The 19473-nt window shown below is 36.4% G+C and overlaps 2 protein-coding genes and 2 long non-coding RNA genes across 5 annotated transcripts; 1 reads left to right on the top strand and 3 right to left on the bottom strand.

The window, feature by feature from the left end:
* Positions 1-400: 400 nt before the first annotated feature.
* pih1d1 (PIH1 domain containing 1) lies at positions 401-6200 on the bottom strand. The gene is made up of 11 exons (XM_077618908.1): positions 6077-6200; positions 5347-5453; positions 4934-4991; positions 4658-4846; positions 3374-3435; positions 2690-2771; positions 2511-2607; positions 2220-2246; positions 1956-2034; positions 1259-1402; positions 401-1098 (listed from the first exon to the last, which is right to left on the bottom strand). Exons 2-11 carry the CDS (start codon positions 5425-5427, stop codon positions 1063-1065), a joined length of 855 nt encoding a protein of 284 aa, XP_077475034.1. The 5' UTR covers positions 5428-5453; positions 6077-6200; the 3' UTR covers positions 401-1062.
* A 149-nt stretch (positions 6201-6349) lies between these two features.
* Positions 6350-13291, bottom strand: LOC144088139 (uncharacterized). Its single transcript, XM_077618408.1, has 12 exons — positions 13151-13291; positions 12077-12140; positions 10771-10839; positions 10614-10667; positions 10433-10513; positions 10219-10333; positions 9670-9690; positions 9520-9558; positions 9147-9353; positions 8595-8707; positions 8249-8281; positions 6350-7871 (listed from the first exon to the last, which is right to left on the bottom strand). Exons 2-12 carry the CDS (start codon positions 12110-12112, stop codon positions 7812-7814), a joined length of 828 nt encoding a protein of 275 aa, XP_077474534.1. The 5' UTR covers positions 12113-12140; positions 13151-13291; the 3' UTR covers positions 6350-7811.
* A 1208-nt stretch (positions 13292-14499) lies between these two features.
* LOC144088142 (uncharacterized) lies at positions 14500-17119 on the top strand. Its single transcript, XR_013304817.1, has 4 exons — positions 14500-14592; positions 15936-16023; positions 16093-16238; positions 17008-17119. It is a non-coding gene; the product is annotated as an uncharacterized LOC144088142 (long non-coding RNA).
* Positions 17120-17160: 41 nt separating this feature from the next.
* Positions 17161-19351, bottom strand: LOC144088141 (uncharacterized). Of its 2 annotated transcripts, XR_013304815.1 has the most exons (6): positions 19194-19351; positions 18925-19010; positions 17718-17811; positions 17539-17657; positions 17358-17476; positions 17161-17294 (listed from the first exon to the last, which is right to left on the bottom strand). It is a non-coding gene; the product is annotated as an uncharacterized LOC144088141 (long non-coding RNA). The 2 variants fall into 2 exon arrangements; XR_013304816.1 differs by lacking the exon at positions 17718-17811.
* Between the last annotated feature and the right edge of the window lie 122 nt (positions 19352-19473).

Here is a 19473-nt window from a genome sequence, read left to right as displayed (position 1 = left end):
CCAGAGTGTCACTTAGAAAACGTAGTTGCGTTAGTCATTCAAACAAAAGCAGCCAAGTTCAACTGCGTAGCCAGCAGGCCATGCCATTCTTGCTAGTTCTAAATTCTGAAGGCCATCTATGATGGGACATATTTGAAAGGGCAAACGCAAGTTGAACTGCACTGTAAATAATAATGATTATCATCATAACTGTCTTTTGTTAGTTGGTGTGAACACACAAATGCTGTATTAAAAGGAATGCGTAACTAATAATGTACGTTTTAGAATGTCAGATAGAGAGATAATAATTCAATATATATTGTACATAAGTATTTCTTTTTGCGGTTTTGTAGTGCAGCAATTCCTTTGGATGCCAAGAGCCCTAATTATGCAATTAAGTCACAAAAAACAATTTAAAAAGTATTTTTCAACCAAGTTTTTATTCAAAATCACTGAAAAAATACATCACTGCACCTACATCAAAAGCTGTGGGTGAAAAAAGTACTACTCATCCTTCTTCTGACCATCAAGTATAATGACCATGCGTGTCAAACATCCAGATTCTGACTTCTACTGTTACCCTTTGACCTAATGAAGACCCAATGCACAGGGCATTAAGGGCATATTCATTTAAGGGCCCTTAGTAGAACTATACTACACTGCATTGTATCATACCAGTACTTGTATCTAATGTTTGGTTCTCCAAAAGTTACATGAAAATGTATAAGATACTGTAGAATGACTACCTCAGAGTATGATGTAAGGATGCCGTACTGCAAAATATCTCATTGCTGAGCTAAGCACAATCATACATTTATTGATCAAATGATACCCTATTAACAGTCTTTGCCGAACCTAAACAGAAATATCTTCCAAAATATACAACTTATTTAAGATACAATTTATATTGCATTAGCGGTATAAGCATTGCTCATCTGTGTAAATGAGATATAAATTGCCATAAAGTACAATGATCCATATGGGCAATAACTTAACTCCTATATAATATGACAATGAGTAGTTCATTACCGTCACTTAGCAAGTGGTGAGTAAACATGATTCTCAGTGAAATTTTCATTTGTTTCAAGATGACACCACAGGCAAGGTGATTGTGAGAATCTAAAAGACACAAAGAATAAGCAGCTCAAATGAACAATGGGATTTAAAAAATACCCAATTTGGGGCACAAAGGGACTTGGAAAAAATTTGGGCATGTTGGAACTTAGACAAGAAAGGTTTGAAAATAGCCACAAGACAGGATGTTATTCATCAACTGTACCTGAGTACTGCAGTTGTATTGTGCCACACTCAACTCCTGGTCCACCAGAAAGGGATGGAATATGTCAAGATAGTAGAGTGAGGGACGGGCTGTCAACACAAGGCGGTCCTCTCCAATGTCGAGCACCAGCGCCCGCGATGAAACCTGTTCAAGTCAAATGCTTAATTAAAATTTACATGACTACATTTTTATTCATTTTACAAAGATGACCCGTTTTTTTTTTTCATCTGACCTCATCAAACCATAACATACCCAACCATAACAAAAAAACTAAGTCAAAAGCTGCAGCTCTATTATATTTTTGTTAAGGTTTGGGGCAAACACTACAAGATGTCATTACAGTCAAGAATCCCTCAACTAAAAAGCGTAACATCAGAAAAACATGCAGTGAAGGCAGGTTGAGCACTCTAAATGGCCTCTAGGGTATGAGTCTGTCTCATTGTGCCCTGCGATTGGCTGGCCGCCAATTCAGGGTGTCCCCTGCCTGGTGCCCGTAGTTAGCTGGAATAGGCACCCCCCACAACCTGGAAAATGGAAAAAAATGAAGAATAAAAGAAAAATAAGAGTATTTTCCGATCATTTATTGACATTGACACCACTAGGTGTCCAATCCATTTTGTCTGGATAGGGCAAATGAATGAATTCACTCCCGTGAGTTGAATGAGTGTCCAATTAAGGGTTGGTGTGTGTTTCTCACCACTCCAGGCAACTTTATTTCTGCAATCAGGTGCTCAGCCAATCCAGAGGGAGGCTCCACAAACAAGGTGAATTCTGGTCTGAGGAAAATGCAAATTGAGGAGAGTTTACACACAATCAAGCAAACATTTAAACAGTCAGGGAGAAAGAGGCAGATGAAATATAAAAATGAAACCGAACTTTATGAGGCTGAAATTTTATGAATGAATTTTGATGCTTCAAATTCAAACTGGTATCGATTGGATTATGGTACTTCCATACATACCTTTTTGCCTCTGAAGTGGAGATCTCCCTAAAAAAGAGCAAAAGGAAGAGAATAAAGACAAAAAAATGACAAAATCAATTGTTATAGGTCAAACAGCCCGTATGCTATGTAGTAGTTGAGCTCCTGGAGGTAAGTAATAAAGTAAACTGTTAATTTTGTTACACATAGGTGGTGGGGAACTGTTGATCTGACTGCATCAGTCAAATGTATTGGCTGCCATCTAGCATCTATATTGTAATCAATGGCACTGAAAAATGTTCAAGCTATCTTTTATCCGTCGGCGAGGCTTACTGCGGTTGCAGCTCTTGAATAACTGGCTTGCTTTTTGTGCGAATGTTCTGCTGATTAACTGAGCCCAAGAACTTTCTGTTCTTCAGCACCTTCCATTCTGAAATAAGGCAACAAATGCAAGCTTCAAAACTTGTACAACCAAAATGGGAATAGGGTTTTACACAAGCACACTTACTTACCTCTGCTAAGCTCAATGTTGTATTTGTTCTCTAGCCCTTCCAAAGATACCATGATGACAAATTGCTGGAACAAAGGTTCCTTCTACAAGACAGATATTGGCAAACATTAACTGTATTTTTTTTACTATAGGTCGCACCACTCAAAGAATACACAATAAAGAGGAATAAAAATATAGTCGCACTGGAGTTTAAGTCGCATTTTTGGGAGGGTCATTTTTTATTTGATCAGAAACCAAGGACAAACATGCGTTAAAGTAAAAATAATATAATGGAACTGGTTAAATAGGAATCTGTTAACATAGCAGTTTTTCAGATAACTACAGCCTTAAAACACAACATGGCCTGTCGGGGGACTGAAAGGGAAAAAAAGTCATGGTATGTCATAAAAATTATTCATGGTTTAATGATCAACATTGCATCACACCGAGAACAAGATATTCTAATTTTGTCGATTCAAAACAACTTGTATTAGCATAGGGACGTATACTGTCTGCACTGGGCTGAGGGCTTTGGCTTAAATGAATGTATTTTGTGGACTGCAAAAAGTGACGGTGAAAAATGTGTTTTTGTCATGTATGCAAATTTCTTGATTCATATTTTTAATCACCTTAAAGAGCTCTTTAAATCTCATGTACTCAAATTCACAGTCAAATGACAAAGAACAATTTGTTAATCTCAACATACCTGACACTTCTGGAAAAAGTCCTGATTGATTACCACATCATACGCAGTGCATCCCTGGGAGTCTGAATAGATGAACATTAAATTTAGGAAATGAACAGCAAGCTTATCATGCCGTAGTATTATTACATGGAATATTAATGGAATTACTTTTCTCCAAATATTACTTAAATGCAGTGGCGGGTCGTCAGGGCCTTCAAGGCCTTCTCTGCTGGCCTAAGAAATATCTGAATCATATATTATATTATATATATTTTCTGTTAGTTTCCTTTCATTGTTTTCCTCCTTGGTTGCACTGCTTCCAGATGTGTGTTTTCATATTGAAGCATTTAACCAATTACATTTCAGCCATTATTTGTTGCCAGGGTCAGAAATCTGCCTCAAGGCCTTCACAATCAGTTCTGCAGGCTCTGCTGCATTAAACAAGCGTCGATAAGACTGTTGCTTTAAGCAATCAGATTTCGAGTTGGCAACACCACAATGCCTTCTCGCAGGCATAGGGATACGTCATCGCTTTCACCAACTATGATTAGCTAGTGATTAGCCAGAGCTACCAAACTATATCTGGAGCGAGCTGCACAAGCAAATATATTGTTGTGTTGATTTAAAGCCATTTTCAAGACGGACTATGCCAGAAATACGACAGGACAGGCTCGACTTTCAGCATTAGCTTTGAGGGCGATAGAAAAGAAGGAAAGAAGAAAGGAGGATGGATAGTGTACAGTTAAAAAGGATTTTTGGTGAGTAAAATATGGCTATATTCCAAAATAATATTTCAATTGTGGGCCCGGTTCTGATATCTGAAAAGCTCCAGTGTTTGTATGTAATCACTAAATGCTGCTAGGAAGTGGATTTTACCCCATTTTAGTGCAATTTTTGCCGTTTCGCCATTGACGTCCATCGCTGTCTTTTCCCGGGGAAATCACCCCCCTGGCCCGGTTGTAATGTCTGAAAAGCTCCAATATTTGTATTTAATCATTAAATGCTGCTAGGAAGTGGATTTTACCCCATTTTTGTGCATTGATTTATTGATTATTTTTTATGTGTCGCAGCTGTAGCTGCAGTAGAGGTTTTATAGCCATAAAATAGTTTTTGAGGGTTGGATTGATTCGTTGAAGGCGCTACGAGAAAATGCACGGACCGCCACTGCTTAAATCGTCTGATATCACACACAAAAATGTTATGCTCACACAGACTTTACATCACCAAAGGTCGATGCACTAGAAACCAAACAACTTCTAGTTCATGTTAGAGAAAATAAGCAACAGAATGATTATGGTTACTAACTGTTGTCCACTTCAGTGTGTGGCTCCCCGAGGCTCATGGGAACTCTGTAGCCACTGGGATCTTCTGATTGGAGCAAGTCCAGAAGATCCTCTCTGGAGAGTTCAGGTGGCGCAGGAAGCAAGTTTGACTGACAGATATTGACAAAGACCTTTTCCTTGCTGGGCTCCAATATTGTCTTCACACAAATTCCTGAGAGGAAAGACAAATAAGTGTTTGTCTCTTATCACATTGCATATTAGTTACTTGGTAAATTTGACTTGTGAATCTATTACTCACCGGCTTGCGGCCGAATCACTTTGGTATCTGGATTTGCAGTTTGCATGTTTCCTAGTGTCTGAATAGAAAAAAAATGGAAATGTATTAATACTACTACAATAGTACACCCAATTTAAAATGAGGAAACATATTAGACAAAGCAGTAACACTTTTATTCTTGATTGCTTATCTTAACACTGTCATAAGCCACCGTTCATGAATATGAATGAATGCTTATGACTGATGTCATTATCTGATCTCCATATCCAAAGACATTTGAAATCACGTCAACTTTGCATCAAATGTGACAACTATGGTGAACGTACGTTTATTCATATTCATGACAAGTGTCCTGTAGTGATTATGACATTCTTATGGCAGTGTCATGATAAGGATTCAAACAAAGTGCAATTGATGAAGAGAAAATATATTACCTGTGATAACAGCTGCTGATACAGATCTTCTTCTTGCTCTAACTCCATCTCAGAGTTGAGGAGGGTTGAGTCAGTTGCCATGGTTGAGTTAAATGTACAAAGCAATCCTGTAGTTGGACACAAAATATCGAATAATTGAAAAATATATCATCTATCACAGTCCTTTTCAGTCTCCTGGGGCCAGGGTGTGATGTAATGTGTTTCAAAATAGCGTATAGTATAGCCAGGCATTTTAATACAGTCAGTCATCCAAGGTTAAGTAAAAACAATGACTTAACATATGTGTTGCCATTGACGTCGCTCGACGTCCAATCAATTTCGAATGGCTTGGATGTCGATCGCTAAGAGACCATGTATATTTGCAACACCCACAACTGACTGACAAATACTTCACTTCTAGGATAAACTAGTTTCATATACACTACTAAATCAACGTCCTAATTCATTATTCTTATAGGATCAGTGAATAAACGTGCACAAGTGTATTTACCTTTCACGCAGCATTAATGATAAACGTGATCAAAGTAAATAACACGTACCAACAATAATAATAAAAATACAAATAATAATACTACTATTCGCGTAGGATCATCTTTTTTTTTTACTGTTTTTAGCAAATAAAGTACGTTGCTACAACAGTGAATCGCCGTAGCTTAGTTAAAGCTGAAGGATGAAATTGAATAATGCAGCTTGGTTAAAAATAAATATTTACTCGCTTTGTTGTACTTACGATTTAAAAGCGTGGCAGTGTAGTAAAATATCGTACTTTACATTTTGATACACTTTGTTTCCTTATGTTACATTGAACCGAATGATGTCAGGAAGCAAATCATTACATTTCCGTGCTGGACCTTCAAAATAAACGCATTATATCTAGAAAGTCGTTAAAATGATCAATATCTTATTGTTGATGCTAAAGGTTGGCCAAACTGGTAGATTTATTTCATTTGAATGATAATAAATAATTGTAAAATAAACGCCACAAATTCAAAAAGACAAAATATATTTATATCTATATTTTTATTATTTAAAAAATGGTACAAGAGAACAAAATCCCTGTGTTCCTATGCAGGAACAACAACATATGGAGTGTGCCATCATTTCACAGTGATGAATATTTGAATATATTCATATATTATATATAGATATATATAGTAACATTGAAAACAGATGGTTGAAAATAAAAGACATCCTATATCAAATAGGATGTCTTTTGCTTAGCTTGTAAATTCGCTTGCCTGCATTGACTCACTGTATGGCATAATTAGAACCTGATCTTAAAATATCCATGCATTATACAAGAGATTTCAATTGAACATTTCCCTACTGTATAATCAGCAAAAGGTGGAATTAATAATAAACAATTATTTCATCCTTTCTCTCTCTTTTAACCTCCTAAGACCCAGACTCTTGCAAGGCATGCATTTTTATTTTCTCTTTTATGTTTCAGCTAATTGGGACTTGATGAGTGTAAAAACAAAGAATTATCTTTTAACATGATGTATTTTCTGAGAAAAATGATGTCCACATCATAAGTAGACGCCAGGCCCTTTTAGTCCAAAATTTAACATTGTAGTCTTGTGACAACCAAAAATGTGATCTCCACACCTGTGGACACCAGGTCCTAGGAGGTTAAATGACATAAGCAGTCATTGGCTGCAATCGACGACGCTCGAAGTGCAGAAGTCCAATCCATTTGGACGGAATGAATGTTTATTCTTCACCCCTCGCAGTCCAAATAGACTGGATGGCCAGCGCCAATCTGTCGTGGTCAATGGCATGCAATGAAGTAAATACTATAAAAATAGCTTCGCCAAATATGGAAATCCCGTTTAGGGGTCAAGTAAGCTACATTTGTAAGTGAAATGTTAATATTGTGATATTCATGACCCAAAATATGATGTCCACGTACGTGGACACAACACGCGTATGACTACTACCACTCCACTTTTGGCTTTTCTTGTAAGGGAACGCAACAGCGAATCAACTTTTTCCACTTGATATAGTGATAATTTTTAAATTCCTGATAATAAAGCAAGTAACTATAAGAAGTAATTAAAAAAATATTTTTTTATGACACTCAAGACCTCAAAGCCTTTATAAAGTTACTATTTCAGGTAGTTTAAATAAATATTTGTTTAAGAAAAAGCATAATTCTTGCATGAAAAGGTTAAACTACCAGAAATAATCGCTTGTCATACTCCAACACCTATAAAGGCTTAAGTTTGTAGTTTGTATGATTAATATAATCATAAAACATAATATTCTGTGGGCTTTGAAAAATTAGTCAGATTGCTAGAAATTGAATAAACTGGCGTGGTGTTGTTGTTTTTGTGAAAATGCCTGGCATTCATTTTGTGCAGTAAGTAACTTTACTCTAGCCTGCTGAGAAAAGTTACTCATATTTTTGCCTTGTGTTAGTCTGAGCATCTTTTTTGTTTTGTTTTTTACTCTTGTTAAGTAGGTCACATCTGCTCTAATTTGTAGGTTATCATTAGAGGATCCAAATTCGAGCGAAGTTCGACCTGGAAAAGAAAAAGCAACGTAAGTATATTTAACTTTATTTACAATACAGTTTTTACTTGAATATACACAGGGAGGAAATAAAAAAATGCAATCAAAATAACGCTTGGCAACAATATGAGAAAATCAATCTTTCTGTTAGCTCTCACAGCTGTTTTCTACTATTTTTGGGTATAGAGTTGAAAAGTGATGTTTTTGCACATCATTTTATTTTCCTCCAAGTATTATCTTCTTACTATATTGTCACTGGTGCATTCAATAATCATATCCTTTGTAACAATGCTAAACATTGCAGTCAAACTTTAAGAGTGGGACTATGCCCTCACAGGCAACCAATTAATTCATTTATAATCAAATTACTGTTGTCATTAACACTTACCGGTAAATCAGACTTTCCAGATGGATTACAACACTAGAAAACAAAACAAAAAAATATTAATTTACTGCTATAAGGAAGCGTAGGTATGAATTTGTCCTCTATCTCATATATGAAGAATAGCATTATTGCAAAATTCCAACAGATAATACCAAATTATTGTCGTGATTAATTGTTGGTATGAATGTGTTCATCAATTATTATTCAGTCAATAACCAAACAATAGCAGTAATATATTAGGATGAACATAATGTGTTTTGTCATTTACAGATGTACAAAAACAACAAGTTAAGTAAGCACGAGCAAACTAATGCACAACAATAACAGAGAAAACATTTTTGTTGGTCACCTGCCAGCTCATGTTTTGCATCCTCTGGCAGCGCATGTAATAGTAAACCGCAAATGGCAACACAATGGCAAGAGTTGAAGAAATCGCTAACAGCACCTTCAAGATAAAATCATCTGGGGAAAGAAAGAAAAATACAGTGTGTATTTTTTTTCCATTAACATCACACAACAGAAAAACAAAATCTTCAGTGGCATCTCTAAATTGAAATGTCCCAACCACTCAATTTTACAATCTTAGCTATACCATGCAGTGTAAATCACACAAAAAACCAATCAAATAACCAATCTCCTATTTTTTCTTTGTATTTTATGATATATTTTGACCTATCTTATGTATGAAAGTTAAAAATATTGGAAAATTACTTTCGAGCCTCTTTATAACACACTTCTTTATCTGATTTTCAAATTGGTAAAATATTCTAAACACAAACAAATCAGAGATTGATTACCACCCCAAATCGGCATATGGTCAGTTAAGGACAGTGAAAAACACAAATTAATATAAATATTGAATATTACCCCTGTGATAGCAGCATTATACTATAAAACTTACCTTTGCTTTGACAGGCTAAATTTTGTAAGTGTTGTTCCTTGCTTTCCAGCAGCGTAAATGTGGATAGCGACACCTGTGATGTCATTGGTAGCTCAGTCTGAGATGGCGAAACTGTTGAGGACATTATTGTTGTTGGTCCTATTGTTGTCGGTCCTATTGTTGTCGGTCCTATTGTTGTTGGTCCTATAGTTGTCTGTTTTGTGGTTGCTGGTTAAACAATGAAATGAATTGACATTAAAAAGCAATAGTAGGAAAATGAAAGTAAGCCTTTTGACATTGGCTTAAGGCGTTTTCTTTTTTTCCCCAAAGAAATAAATTTTTATTTTAATACGCAATAATTATTGTGAATGTTAAATATGGTTAATTTACTTACCAGCATCCAACACTTTCTCAAATAAAGGGCAAACACTCTCTAAAAAAGACATAACAGACAAAAAGATCATTAGAGAAGATGCAAACAGAGTGAATATTAACATTAAGATATAAAGAAATGGCATGTATAATATAATATAAACATGCTCACCATATTCACAGCCTGTAGTCGCTACAGTGTAGTGGGAAAGGAAAACATAAAAATGGTCAAATTGTTAATATCGATCAGAAGTTTAAATTTTGCATCTCAGTAAATTAGAACATACTGCAATGCACCATAATTTATAGATTGACTACAGATTCAGAAAAAAAAGGTAAATATAAAAAGATTTTTAGTTGTTTGATCTTGTTTTCTCAATAGCTTTTTCTCGATTTTTGAATCGGTATTAAACTTTCACTTTTTGAATATAACGAGCCAACATGAAACCTGTTCTATCACTACGTACACCACTTTTTGCAACTCAGCTTATAGAGAGAAGAAAAACTCTTTCGGTCCCAATGGTGATGATAGATTCCCAATTATGGAGAATCTCTTTTCATCACTTTGTTGTGATTTTAAATAGGTTTTGTCACATTTGAAGTTGGGAGTGTTGCAGGAAAGTGGATTCTTCCTTCGCAGCCACACACCCCACTCCAAAATGATTGGACATCTATGACTGTTAATGACATCCAATAAGTTAAATGATGAGTGTGTACATACCGTTTTCACTTAAAGTAGAATTCACCACTACAGCTATAAAGCACATTAACAGATGGGAGTGAACAGTCATTTTTTGTGAACTTTTGCACTTTTTACTTGTTGACTTGGGCAAGAACTAAAGGGAGGGAAACAAGTTTACAGGTTTAGTATTCAAATTTCATCTGATAATAAACACATACAGACACTTAATTGATATTTTCCGATCATCACTCACAGGTATGGAGAAGCAGTCCTTCAGCACATTACACATCTTGCCTTCCAAACAGTAGCTCTCTAAAGTACATTCCGCCACATTCTTCAGAAAGAAAGACGAGCGAGACTGACATTAAATATTATAGAACGTGATTTCTTATCAATCAATAAATCAACACATTTTGGCTGCGTCTGTGACATACTGTAATGTTCTCTGGGATCACAAGGGAAATAAATGATAGTTTTATTTCATCGTTCTGTGGGATAAAAGGAACGAATACATTACATTTTAGTGAAATTCAAATAAATGATGTTTTATATAATACTCTTAATGAAATAATGACTTAAGAAAACACATACCCATTCTTCATCGTCTGAGAGGTATTCTATACAGTGCTCTTTTGAAGTTTCAATCAACCTCAGGAATACCTAAAACAGACGCATTGCATAGTAGATGAATTTTCCCGGAACTTAATATGGAAAACTGACATGAAAACTAAAAAATAAAGTCACAAGCAAAGCAGAGACTCATTGATAATAACCATTAAAGAGCAACATTAACTGATGTTGCTACATGTGGTGTACTTTAATAGTTTATTGGGGTATTCTAATGAAAGTACTGTATTTTCCAGACTATAAATCACACTTTTTTTCATAGTTGGGCTGGGCCTGCAACTGTGGGCTGTGTCCCACCTGCTGTGTCTTTCTGATGCTCCGCCCCTCATGTGACCCAGGTGTTTGTAATTTTGTTGTGATCCCCTGCCTGTGTATTTAAACGCCGTGTTGGTATCAGTCTCATACCTGTCAACCTCTGCCGATAACTGCCCTTATAAATGATTATGATTCCCCTTACAAACCCCCCAAAAACCTTACAAACACCGTACGACTCGTACGGTGTTTGTAAGGTTTTTGGGGGATTTGTAAGGGGAATCATAATCATTTATAAGGGCAGTTATCGGCAGAGGTTGACAGGTATGCAGTCTGTGTAGGATTATTGCGTAGTCTTGGTCATGTTGTAGTCAAGTTGGTGTAGGTATATTCATAATTCCTGTTAGATTTGTTTCTTTGTTAATTTTACCCAGTCTTTTCTGTTACTTTTCATTAAAGCCTCTAGTTTTGTGTACCAGCACTCCGTTTTTGTCTATTGATTCCTGTTCTTCTGGGTCCCACTTTTCTTGCACCCCAAGACGTACACAAGACTTCCAAGGTACTTTTTTTTAGTGGGAAGTTGTCCCAAGACCTACATTTCAATCAATGCATTTTTTTAAAATCACAAACCTGCTTTAAAAATGTGTCGTGACTGTAACAAGTTCTTTTGAATCACATGTGCAGTTTATGAGAATTTCTTACCAGGAAAGTGATTCTACATCCATTTCCCTCATGAAGTGAATGATAACCACTTAGTTTTTTTAGTAAATGTGTAAACTTTGTACTGTGGCTCAAAAAATATGTTGGTCAGCAAAAATAAAGAAGGAAATTGTTTCAAATATAATGTTCTGAATAAAATAAAGTAATCCTAGCTGCATTTTTTTTTATTTTGACAAAAAAAGACAAAAAAATCAAGAAATGACATCACTTCAAATGTGATACCTGTTGTTGGGTCTGCATGTTTTCAAATGATTGTAGCAACGATATACAGCTATTAAACCTCAGTTCTGTTACTTACAAAAACACACAGATGGGTGCCCAACCTCCATTTCATTTTGGCACTGTGAACATCCAGGCTCAAACTGAAAAAGTAGAGGAAAGACAAGACATTTGAATCAGTAATTTGTTAAAGTACAGTAAAATGTGGAAACCCACCAGATCAACACATGAATACACAAAAAATCATAAGGGAGTGAGTGACAATGGGGGGAAAAATCTCATTTATTCATTCATTAACCATACTGCTAATCCTCACAAGGGTCGCGGAGGGTGCTGGAGCCTATCCCAGCCAACTATGGGGACCAACATATTTTTTGCTGTTGTTGACATACTTTGTGTTATTTTTTTATCTTTGTTTTTGGAGTACAGTCTATCTGTTAGATCCATTTACACAAAACCTATAATCTTTTTTTCCCCATTTATGTAGGAGGCTCGTTGAACAAGTGATTAGCCTGTCGGCCTCACAGGTGTGGAGTCAGCCTGTTCTCCCCAGGCTTGCGTGGGTTTTCTCCAGGTACTCCGGTTTCCCTGCACACCCCCAAAAACACCCAGGGTAAACTGGTCGAGCACTCTATGTTGCTCGGTATGTGGGGATGGTTGTCCGTCTTGTGCCCTGCAATTGGCTAGTGGTCGAATCAGGTTGTTTCTTGTATGGTGCCCACAGTTGGCTGGGATAGGCTCCAGCACCCTCTGCGACCCTTGTGAGTATAAGCGGTTCGGAAAATAAATAAAAGAATGAAATTACTACTCAGTTCTGGTTTATTTGAGTATTCATTTTGATTGCTTAATAATCTACAACATTGATTATCATCCTTTATTCCACCAGGGGGCAACGCCCCCCAACTTCAGAATTTACTGACTCATCAAACAAACAATAAAACTGATTTCTAAATTAAAAGAATATTAAAATAAATGCGTGCGCACAGGAAGTCAATGAAAGTGGAAGTCCTGCCAAAATAGCCATTTGCAATAGTGACGTCCACGTCCATTGTCGAGTCCGCATTGAAAATGGTTGAACTCGCATTGACGTCTTATCTCGTTGCAATGGCTACAATTAAGCAGCAATGAAAGAAGATAATATTTGCCGACTCACCGCGTTTCGATTCCAAAGAAGTGCGTCTGCTGTTAGTCCATGCTTTCTCCGACTTCTTTTTACTTTCACTCTTATATTGCGTGGATCGAGTCCCGCCTCATATCAGTCCCAAATACTTATCGCTTTCAGTGACGTAACTCAAGTTTCGAGTTTCGAGTACGTTCTACTTTCAGGTTAGAATTGCAAGCGAAAGAGGTTTCAACTCTTCCTCATCCTTTCATCATGAATTGAATGATCGTGTTCCAGTGCCATTGGCAGCTATAAACGTCCAATCCATTTTTGACTTGCAGCGATAAAAAAAAGCCTTCCAGCCAAAATGGATTGGACGTCTATCACTCTGAATGGCAGCTAATGTTAATTTAGGGAATTAAATTAGAGCCGAGCCTTTCAGTGGAGAAGTTGTTCTTCCGTCTGACTTTGGTGCAGGCAGTCTGGGTTCGATTCCCACTTAGTGGGTGGTGTGTGAGTGGTTGTCTGTCTCACTGTGTGCCCTATGACTGAGTGGCGACCAGTCTAGGGTTTAGTCTGCCTTTCGCCCGAAGACAGTTGAGTTCCTTCCATATTCGCCCTGTGCCTGTGTGGGTTTTCTCTGGATAATCTAATTTCCTCCCACATTCCCAAAACATGCATAGTAAGTTGGTTGAACACTCTAAATCAGGGATGGCCAAACCGGTCCTCGAGGGCCGCTGTGGGTGCAGGTTTTTGTTCCAACCGATCCAGCACAGACATTTTGACCAATGAGATTTCTGAAGAAAACAAGAAGCACCTGACTGCAATCCACTGATTGCACTTGTAGGACACCCGATTGGTGAAAAGGTGTCATCTTGATGGGTTGGAATGAAAACCCGCACCCACTGCGGCCCTTTGTGGAATAGTTTGGACACCCCTGCTCTAAATTGTGCCAAATTAAGAATGCGCGCCAAATTAAGACTATATGCTCATTTTTGCAAGAAAAGGCCTTACTATACATGGTCATTTTTGCAACAAAAAAAGCCTTACTATACATGGTCATTTTTGCAAGAAAAAAGCCTCACTATTCATGGTAAAAATATTCATGGAAAAAATATAATAAACATCAGTCTGTGTTTCAGATACTATTTTAGTCCACTCAGTCCACCACTGAGTTATTGTATACAATACAATGAAGCATTCTTTGTGTGTCAAATTTAAAACTTTTAATGGAGTCAGATGGCTTGGAATAATGGTGAGTTGATGTAAAATACTAAGTCAAATATTACTCAATATTTGGTGAAATTGGCTTACTATTACGTGCTGTTTTATAGCATCAAGGCCAACCATCTTTTCCGCTTTCAATGTGGGGGGACAATATGGGCGTGGTTACGCCTATTGTAAAAGCAGCTGAGTTCATTAAGCGCATGCGCAGTAACCGATCCCTTTGGCAAGCCTTTCCTATGCTGATGGTCGCCCAGCACGCCAACAAGGTAAGGAGTAGAGCAATTCACTGGCCCAAATGCGTTTTTTATCACGCTATTGGGAGACTTTTCAGCAATCAATTGAGCCCAAAATGCCAACAAATCTCTTAGTTTAAAGCCAGGTTTAACACACCGTCGACAATTTAAGTTTGGGGCCGCTTTGTGCCGTATGTTACTAGTTAGCATTAGCGTTAGCGTCACGATTTGACTTAAAAAACTATGTTATCCGTTTTCTCTCCCTAATTGAGTCGTGTACCTAGACTTTAAATTTAATCAAACAACGCCGAGGCATCAACCGACAGTTTGCTGGGTAAATGCTCACTCTAGTTAGTTCCAGTTGTGTTGTAAGTAATGATAGTTTTCATTGCGAGTGCTAAACACACGTTGCTGATTTGTAATGGTTCTGTTTGTACAAAAAAAAATCACTTATACAAAACTGTTAAGCCAACTTTCTCCTAGCTGTTAACGCCAGTCTGTATATTTAATCGCCGTATACAAAACTATTAAGCCAACTTTCTCCTAGCTCACTGGTGTCAAAGCGGCGGCCCGGGGGACAAATCTGGCCCGCCGCGTCATTTTGTGCGGCCCGAGAAAGTAAATCATGAGTGCCGACTTTCTGTTAGGATCAAATTCAAATGAAGATTATACATGTATTTTATATTTCCTCATTTTCCCCTTTTTAAATCAATAATTGTAATTTTTTAATCCATTTTTTTCCTTTTTGTGTTTTTAGTTCAAAAAGCATTTAGTAAAATCTAAAAATAAATACATTTAAAAAATTCTGTTTTCCATGCTAATATTGAATATATTCCCAAAAATATTTTATTTCCTTTTGAAATGAAAAACAAATTATTAGAAGATATTTTTCCTCATGAAGAAAATTAAGCTCAAAAAAACATTTTTTTAGATCTATAAAAACTGAATATTTAGGGATTTTGATAGTTTTTTTAATCCAATTTAAATAGAAAAAAATATCAAAATATTATTTCAAAAATGGTCCGGCCCAACGTGAAATCGAGTTGACGTTATTGCGACCCACGAACCAACCTGAGTTTGACACCCTTGTCCTAGCTGTTAACGTCAGTCTGTATATTTAATCGCCTTGTATGGAAAAGGAAAAATAGCACTTGGCACTCGCTAACTAATTTTCATTCTTTATTTTGATCGTTTATTAAATTTCTTGTAAGATTTCTCTATCCCGTAATTGTTTGGCAACCTCCAAATACCTTGGTTAAATCAAGTTTTCCCTGTTTAACATCAAGATAAAACTATTTCCCCAAAAAAACAACTAAGCCTATCTGTTGAATCTCCAGGCTCTATTTATGCTAACTTATGCTTTTTGTGTGTGCAAGTTTTCCCTGTTTAGCACCAAGATGCAGCTCTTCTAGCATGCCGAGAGCACTCTTGAGGTTATAGAAGAGGAGTCTGGGCCAGATCAAGGTGACCCCCCCCCCCCCCCAAAAAGTTGAATCTCTATTCTAACTTTTGCTATTTTTTTGCATGCAACAGGCCTGAGAGATCTTCCTCGCAAGCTGCCCACTTGAATCATATGGTGTCACTGTACTTCTGAAATCCAAATTAAATAAAAGCCTAAATCATCATGGTGATGTTTCATTGGCCATTCATTTCCACAGCTCTTTGACTAAATCTTTAAGGTAAGGATTTCAGTTAATGTTAGAGCAGGAATTCTAAGTATTTATTCCCATTTTTTTTAGTGTTTTTTTCTAATTTTATTTTCTGTGTTTATGCCTTAATTTTATTTTTCCAAGTCAATATATCCTGTTTTTTCTAATTTTATTTTCTAAGTGTTTATTGTAAATTTTATTTTCTAGGAGTATATACCCCATTTTTTTCTAATTTTATTTTCTAAGTGTTTATTCCCCCAGCTTTTTTTTCTAATTTTATTTTCTAAGTGTTTATTCCCCCAGCTTTTTTTGTAAATTTTATTTACTAGGAGTATATACCCCATTTTTTTCTAATTTTATTTTTCCAATTGAATATATCCTGTTTTTTTCTAAGTGTTTATTGTAAATTTTATTTTCTAGAAGTATATACCCCATTTTTTTCTAATTTTATTTTCCATGTTTATTCCCCCAGCTTTTTTTGTAAATTTTATTTTCTAGGAGTATATACCCCATTTTTTTTCTAATTTTATTTGCTGTGTTAATGCCTTAATTTTATTTTTCAACGTGTATATATCCTGTTTTTTTCAGATTTTATTTTCTAGGAGTATATACCCCATTTTTTTCTAATTTTATTTTCCACATGTTTATTCCCCCACCTTTTTTTTCTAATTTTATTTTCTAAGTGTTTATTCCCCATTTTTTTTCTAATTTTATTTTTAAGAGTATTTTACAAAAATTAATTGTAATGTAAAAATGTTTTGTGAACTTTTAACTAAAATATCTTGTCTTATGTCTATAGGTGGACAAACTAGAGAAAAGACTGACTACACCAATCAACACTTCAATGTAATGTCAACTATGTATACTAAAGTTGAAATGTTGACCTGTAAATAAATTTTTTGAACTTGGAATGTTACTTGCATTTTTTGTTAGATAAAGACAAACACATGTATACATTAAAAACTTTTATTTTGAAAAACTTTGGAGATAGGTTCGCGCAGGCCCTCCAGCATTTTTAAAAATTCAGTTTTGCCTTCATCCATTTTCAAATGGATGAAGAAACTCCCCTTGGCACCAGGTGGAAATCTGGAAGAAAAAAAAGGGGGTCAATACACAAAGTTAAGTAAAAAACCATTCACAAGGTCTTACCTTTTATTTTGAAAAAGTTTGGAGATAGGTTCTGGCGTAACACCCAGCACCGAGAAATGTGGGGGTGCGTGAGCCTATCTGTACATAGGCAGGAAACCTTGTCTCCCTTGGGTGGAATTCTGGAAAACAAAAAAAGGGGTCATACACAAAGTTAAGTAAAAAACAATTCACAAGGTCTCACCTTTTATTTTGAAAAAGTTTGGAGATAGGTTCTGGCGTAACACCCAGCACCGAGAAATGTGGGGGTGCGTGAGCCTATCTGTACATAGGCAGGAAACCTTGTCCCCCTTGAGTGGAATTCTGGAAAACAAAAAGGGGTCAATACGCAAAGTTAAGTAAAAAACATTTGCAAGGTCTTACCTTTTATTTTGAAAAAGTTTGGAGATGGGTTCTGGCGTAACACCCAGCACCGAGAAATGAGGATGCGCCAGCCTCTCAACATAGGGGTGGAACTCTGGAAAACAAAAAGGGGTTAAGGCACACTAGATTAAGTTACATAAAAAAAGAAATAGACTAGGGCCTAATTAAGTCAAATTTAACTTAAAAAACCTACATTTAGCTTTTTTTTTTCTATAAAACATCAAAAGGGTACTCATTATTCAGACACTGCAAAAGGCAATATTAGACATACTCCTGATGGTCTGGTTTTCTTTTTGTCTGCTGCAGAGAGACTAAAAAATGATCCAAGTCTTTAAAGGCCCCTATCCAGTCAATTATTCATGTTTTCCCCCACAAACAAATAATCAGGATCTTGATGTGGTGGGAAATATAGAAAACACACTGGACAGGGGCCCACAAGGTACAAATTACATAAAATAATAAATAAAATAAACCCTACTTCTGAGTTTTTCAGTCAATTATTTCAAATCCATTCATTCTTAAAAAAATAAATATCCAAAAAGCTTCCGTTTTCTCTTATGCCGAGGAAAAAAATGTTTAAATTAGTCAAAAATGACACCTGCACTATTGTTGAATAAATGTCTCACTTAGGATTTGTCAAAACCACATTTAAAACTAAAAATGAAACGGTCCAAGCACTGAGGTTTTTAAGAAAGTTAACGGTGTAAAAGTATATAATCTATTTGAGTGCACAGTTCCACTACAGGGCAGAATTTTTTGTACCAATTACCAATTTCGTCATACGCAGTTATCTGGTTATGATGACAAAGCCTATGTTCAATTATTATTTGTAAGTTCAGAAAGATGTGAAACTCACAAGCAGAAGCTACTCCTACACTTGCCACAATAGTATTTTTTTAAAAATTAAATTCAATAGGGATGACCCTACTTTGCAGTTTTTCATTTATTGCAGCTGGTCTACATTAACCGCGATAATAGAGGGATTACCGTTTATTCCTTACACGTCCACGAATGGCATTTGTGTGCGTGACTTATCCACAGGTTTTTACCATTTAAAAAAACACCAACATATTAGTGTTTTCATTCAAAAGTTGAATGCATCATGATGAAAAACGAGCCAATTGCGCAAAGCCTTGAATACTGAACGCTGACGTTTAAATATTACACGGATAGAGAAAATCGGAACTAGTATTTAAAAATGACTCACTTTGTTATGGCGTCGACAAGATGCCCCTTTCTGGTCGTTTTGGCCACATTCTTGATGTTTCCCAGCAGTCTGTGCTCGTTGAGGGACTGAAACACACAATGGAATGATTTCTTTTTAAACAAAGAGCGATCGGTAACGCAATGTAGCCAATTTGTTTGCAAACATTTTGCTGTCTGCACACACATGGGGCTACATCACGTCAACGAATCATGCTCTTATCACTCTTAAGACGAGAACTGGGGCTTCGAAATCCCCAAATGACAACGTACCGAATGTGCTGCATCGTCCTGTGAGAAGTTTGTCAGGCTTTCTTCGGCAAATCGTCACTTTTGAGCTGCTCTGCAGTGCACGCCCGTGTTGCCTCCTGGCTCTTTAGCCATTTTGTCGTTTGACGTCGGCAATTTGAACTGTGACCTCGGCCACGCCTATTAAAAATAGACATACAAAAAATATAAATTGTTTTCATAATAACGTGAATTAGTCAGTGTGTGTGTGTGGGGGGGGGGGGGGGGGGACTGTAAATGCTTTTTGGTTGAACTTTAATACTTA

Source organism: Stigmatopora argus, chromosome 14 (genome assembly GCF_051989625.1).
Source record: "Stigmatopora argus isolate UIUO_Sarg chromosome 14, RoL_Sarg_1.0, whole genome shotgun sequence".
Taxonomy (NCBI): domain Eukaryota; kingdom Metazoa; phylum Chordata; class Actinopteri; order Syngnathiformes; family Syngnathidae; genus Stigmatopora; species Stigmatopora argus.
The sequence above is the reverse complement of the archived record's forward strand: the minus strand, read 5'-3'. Positions and strand labels throughout refer to the sequence as shown.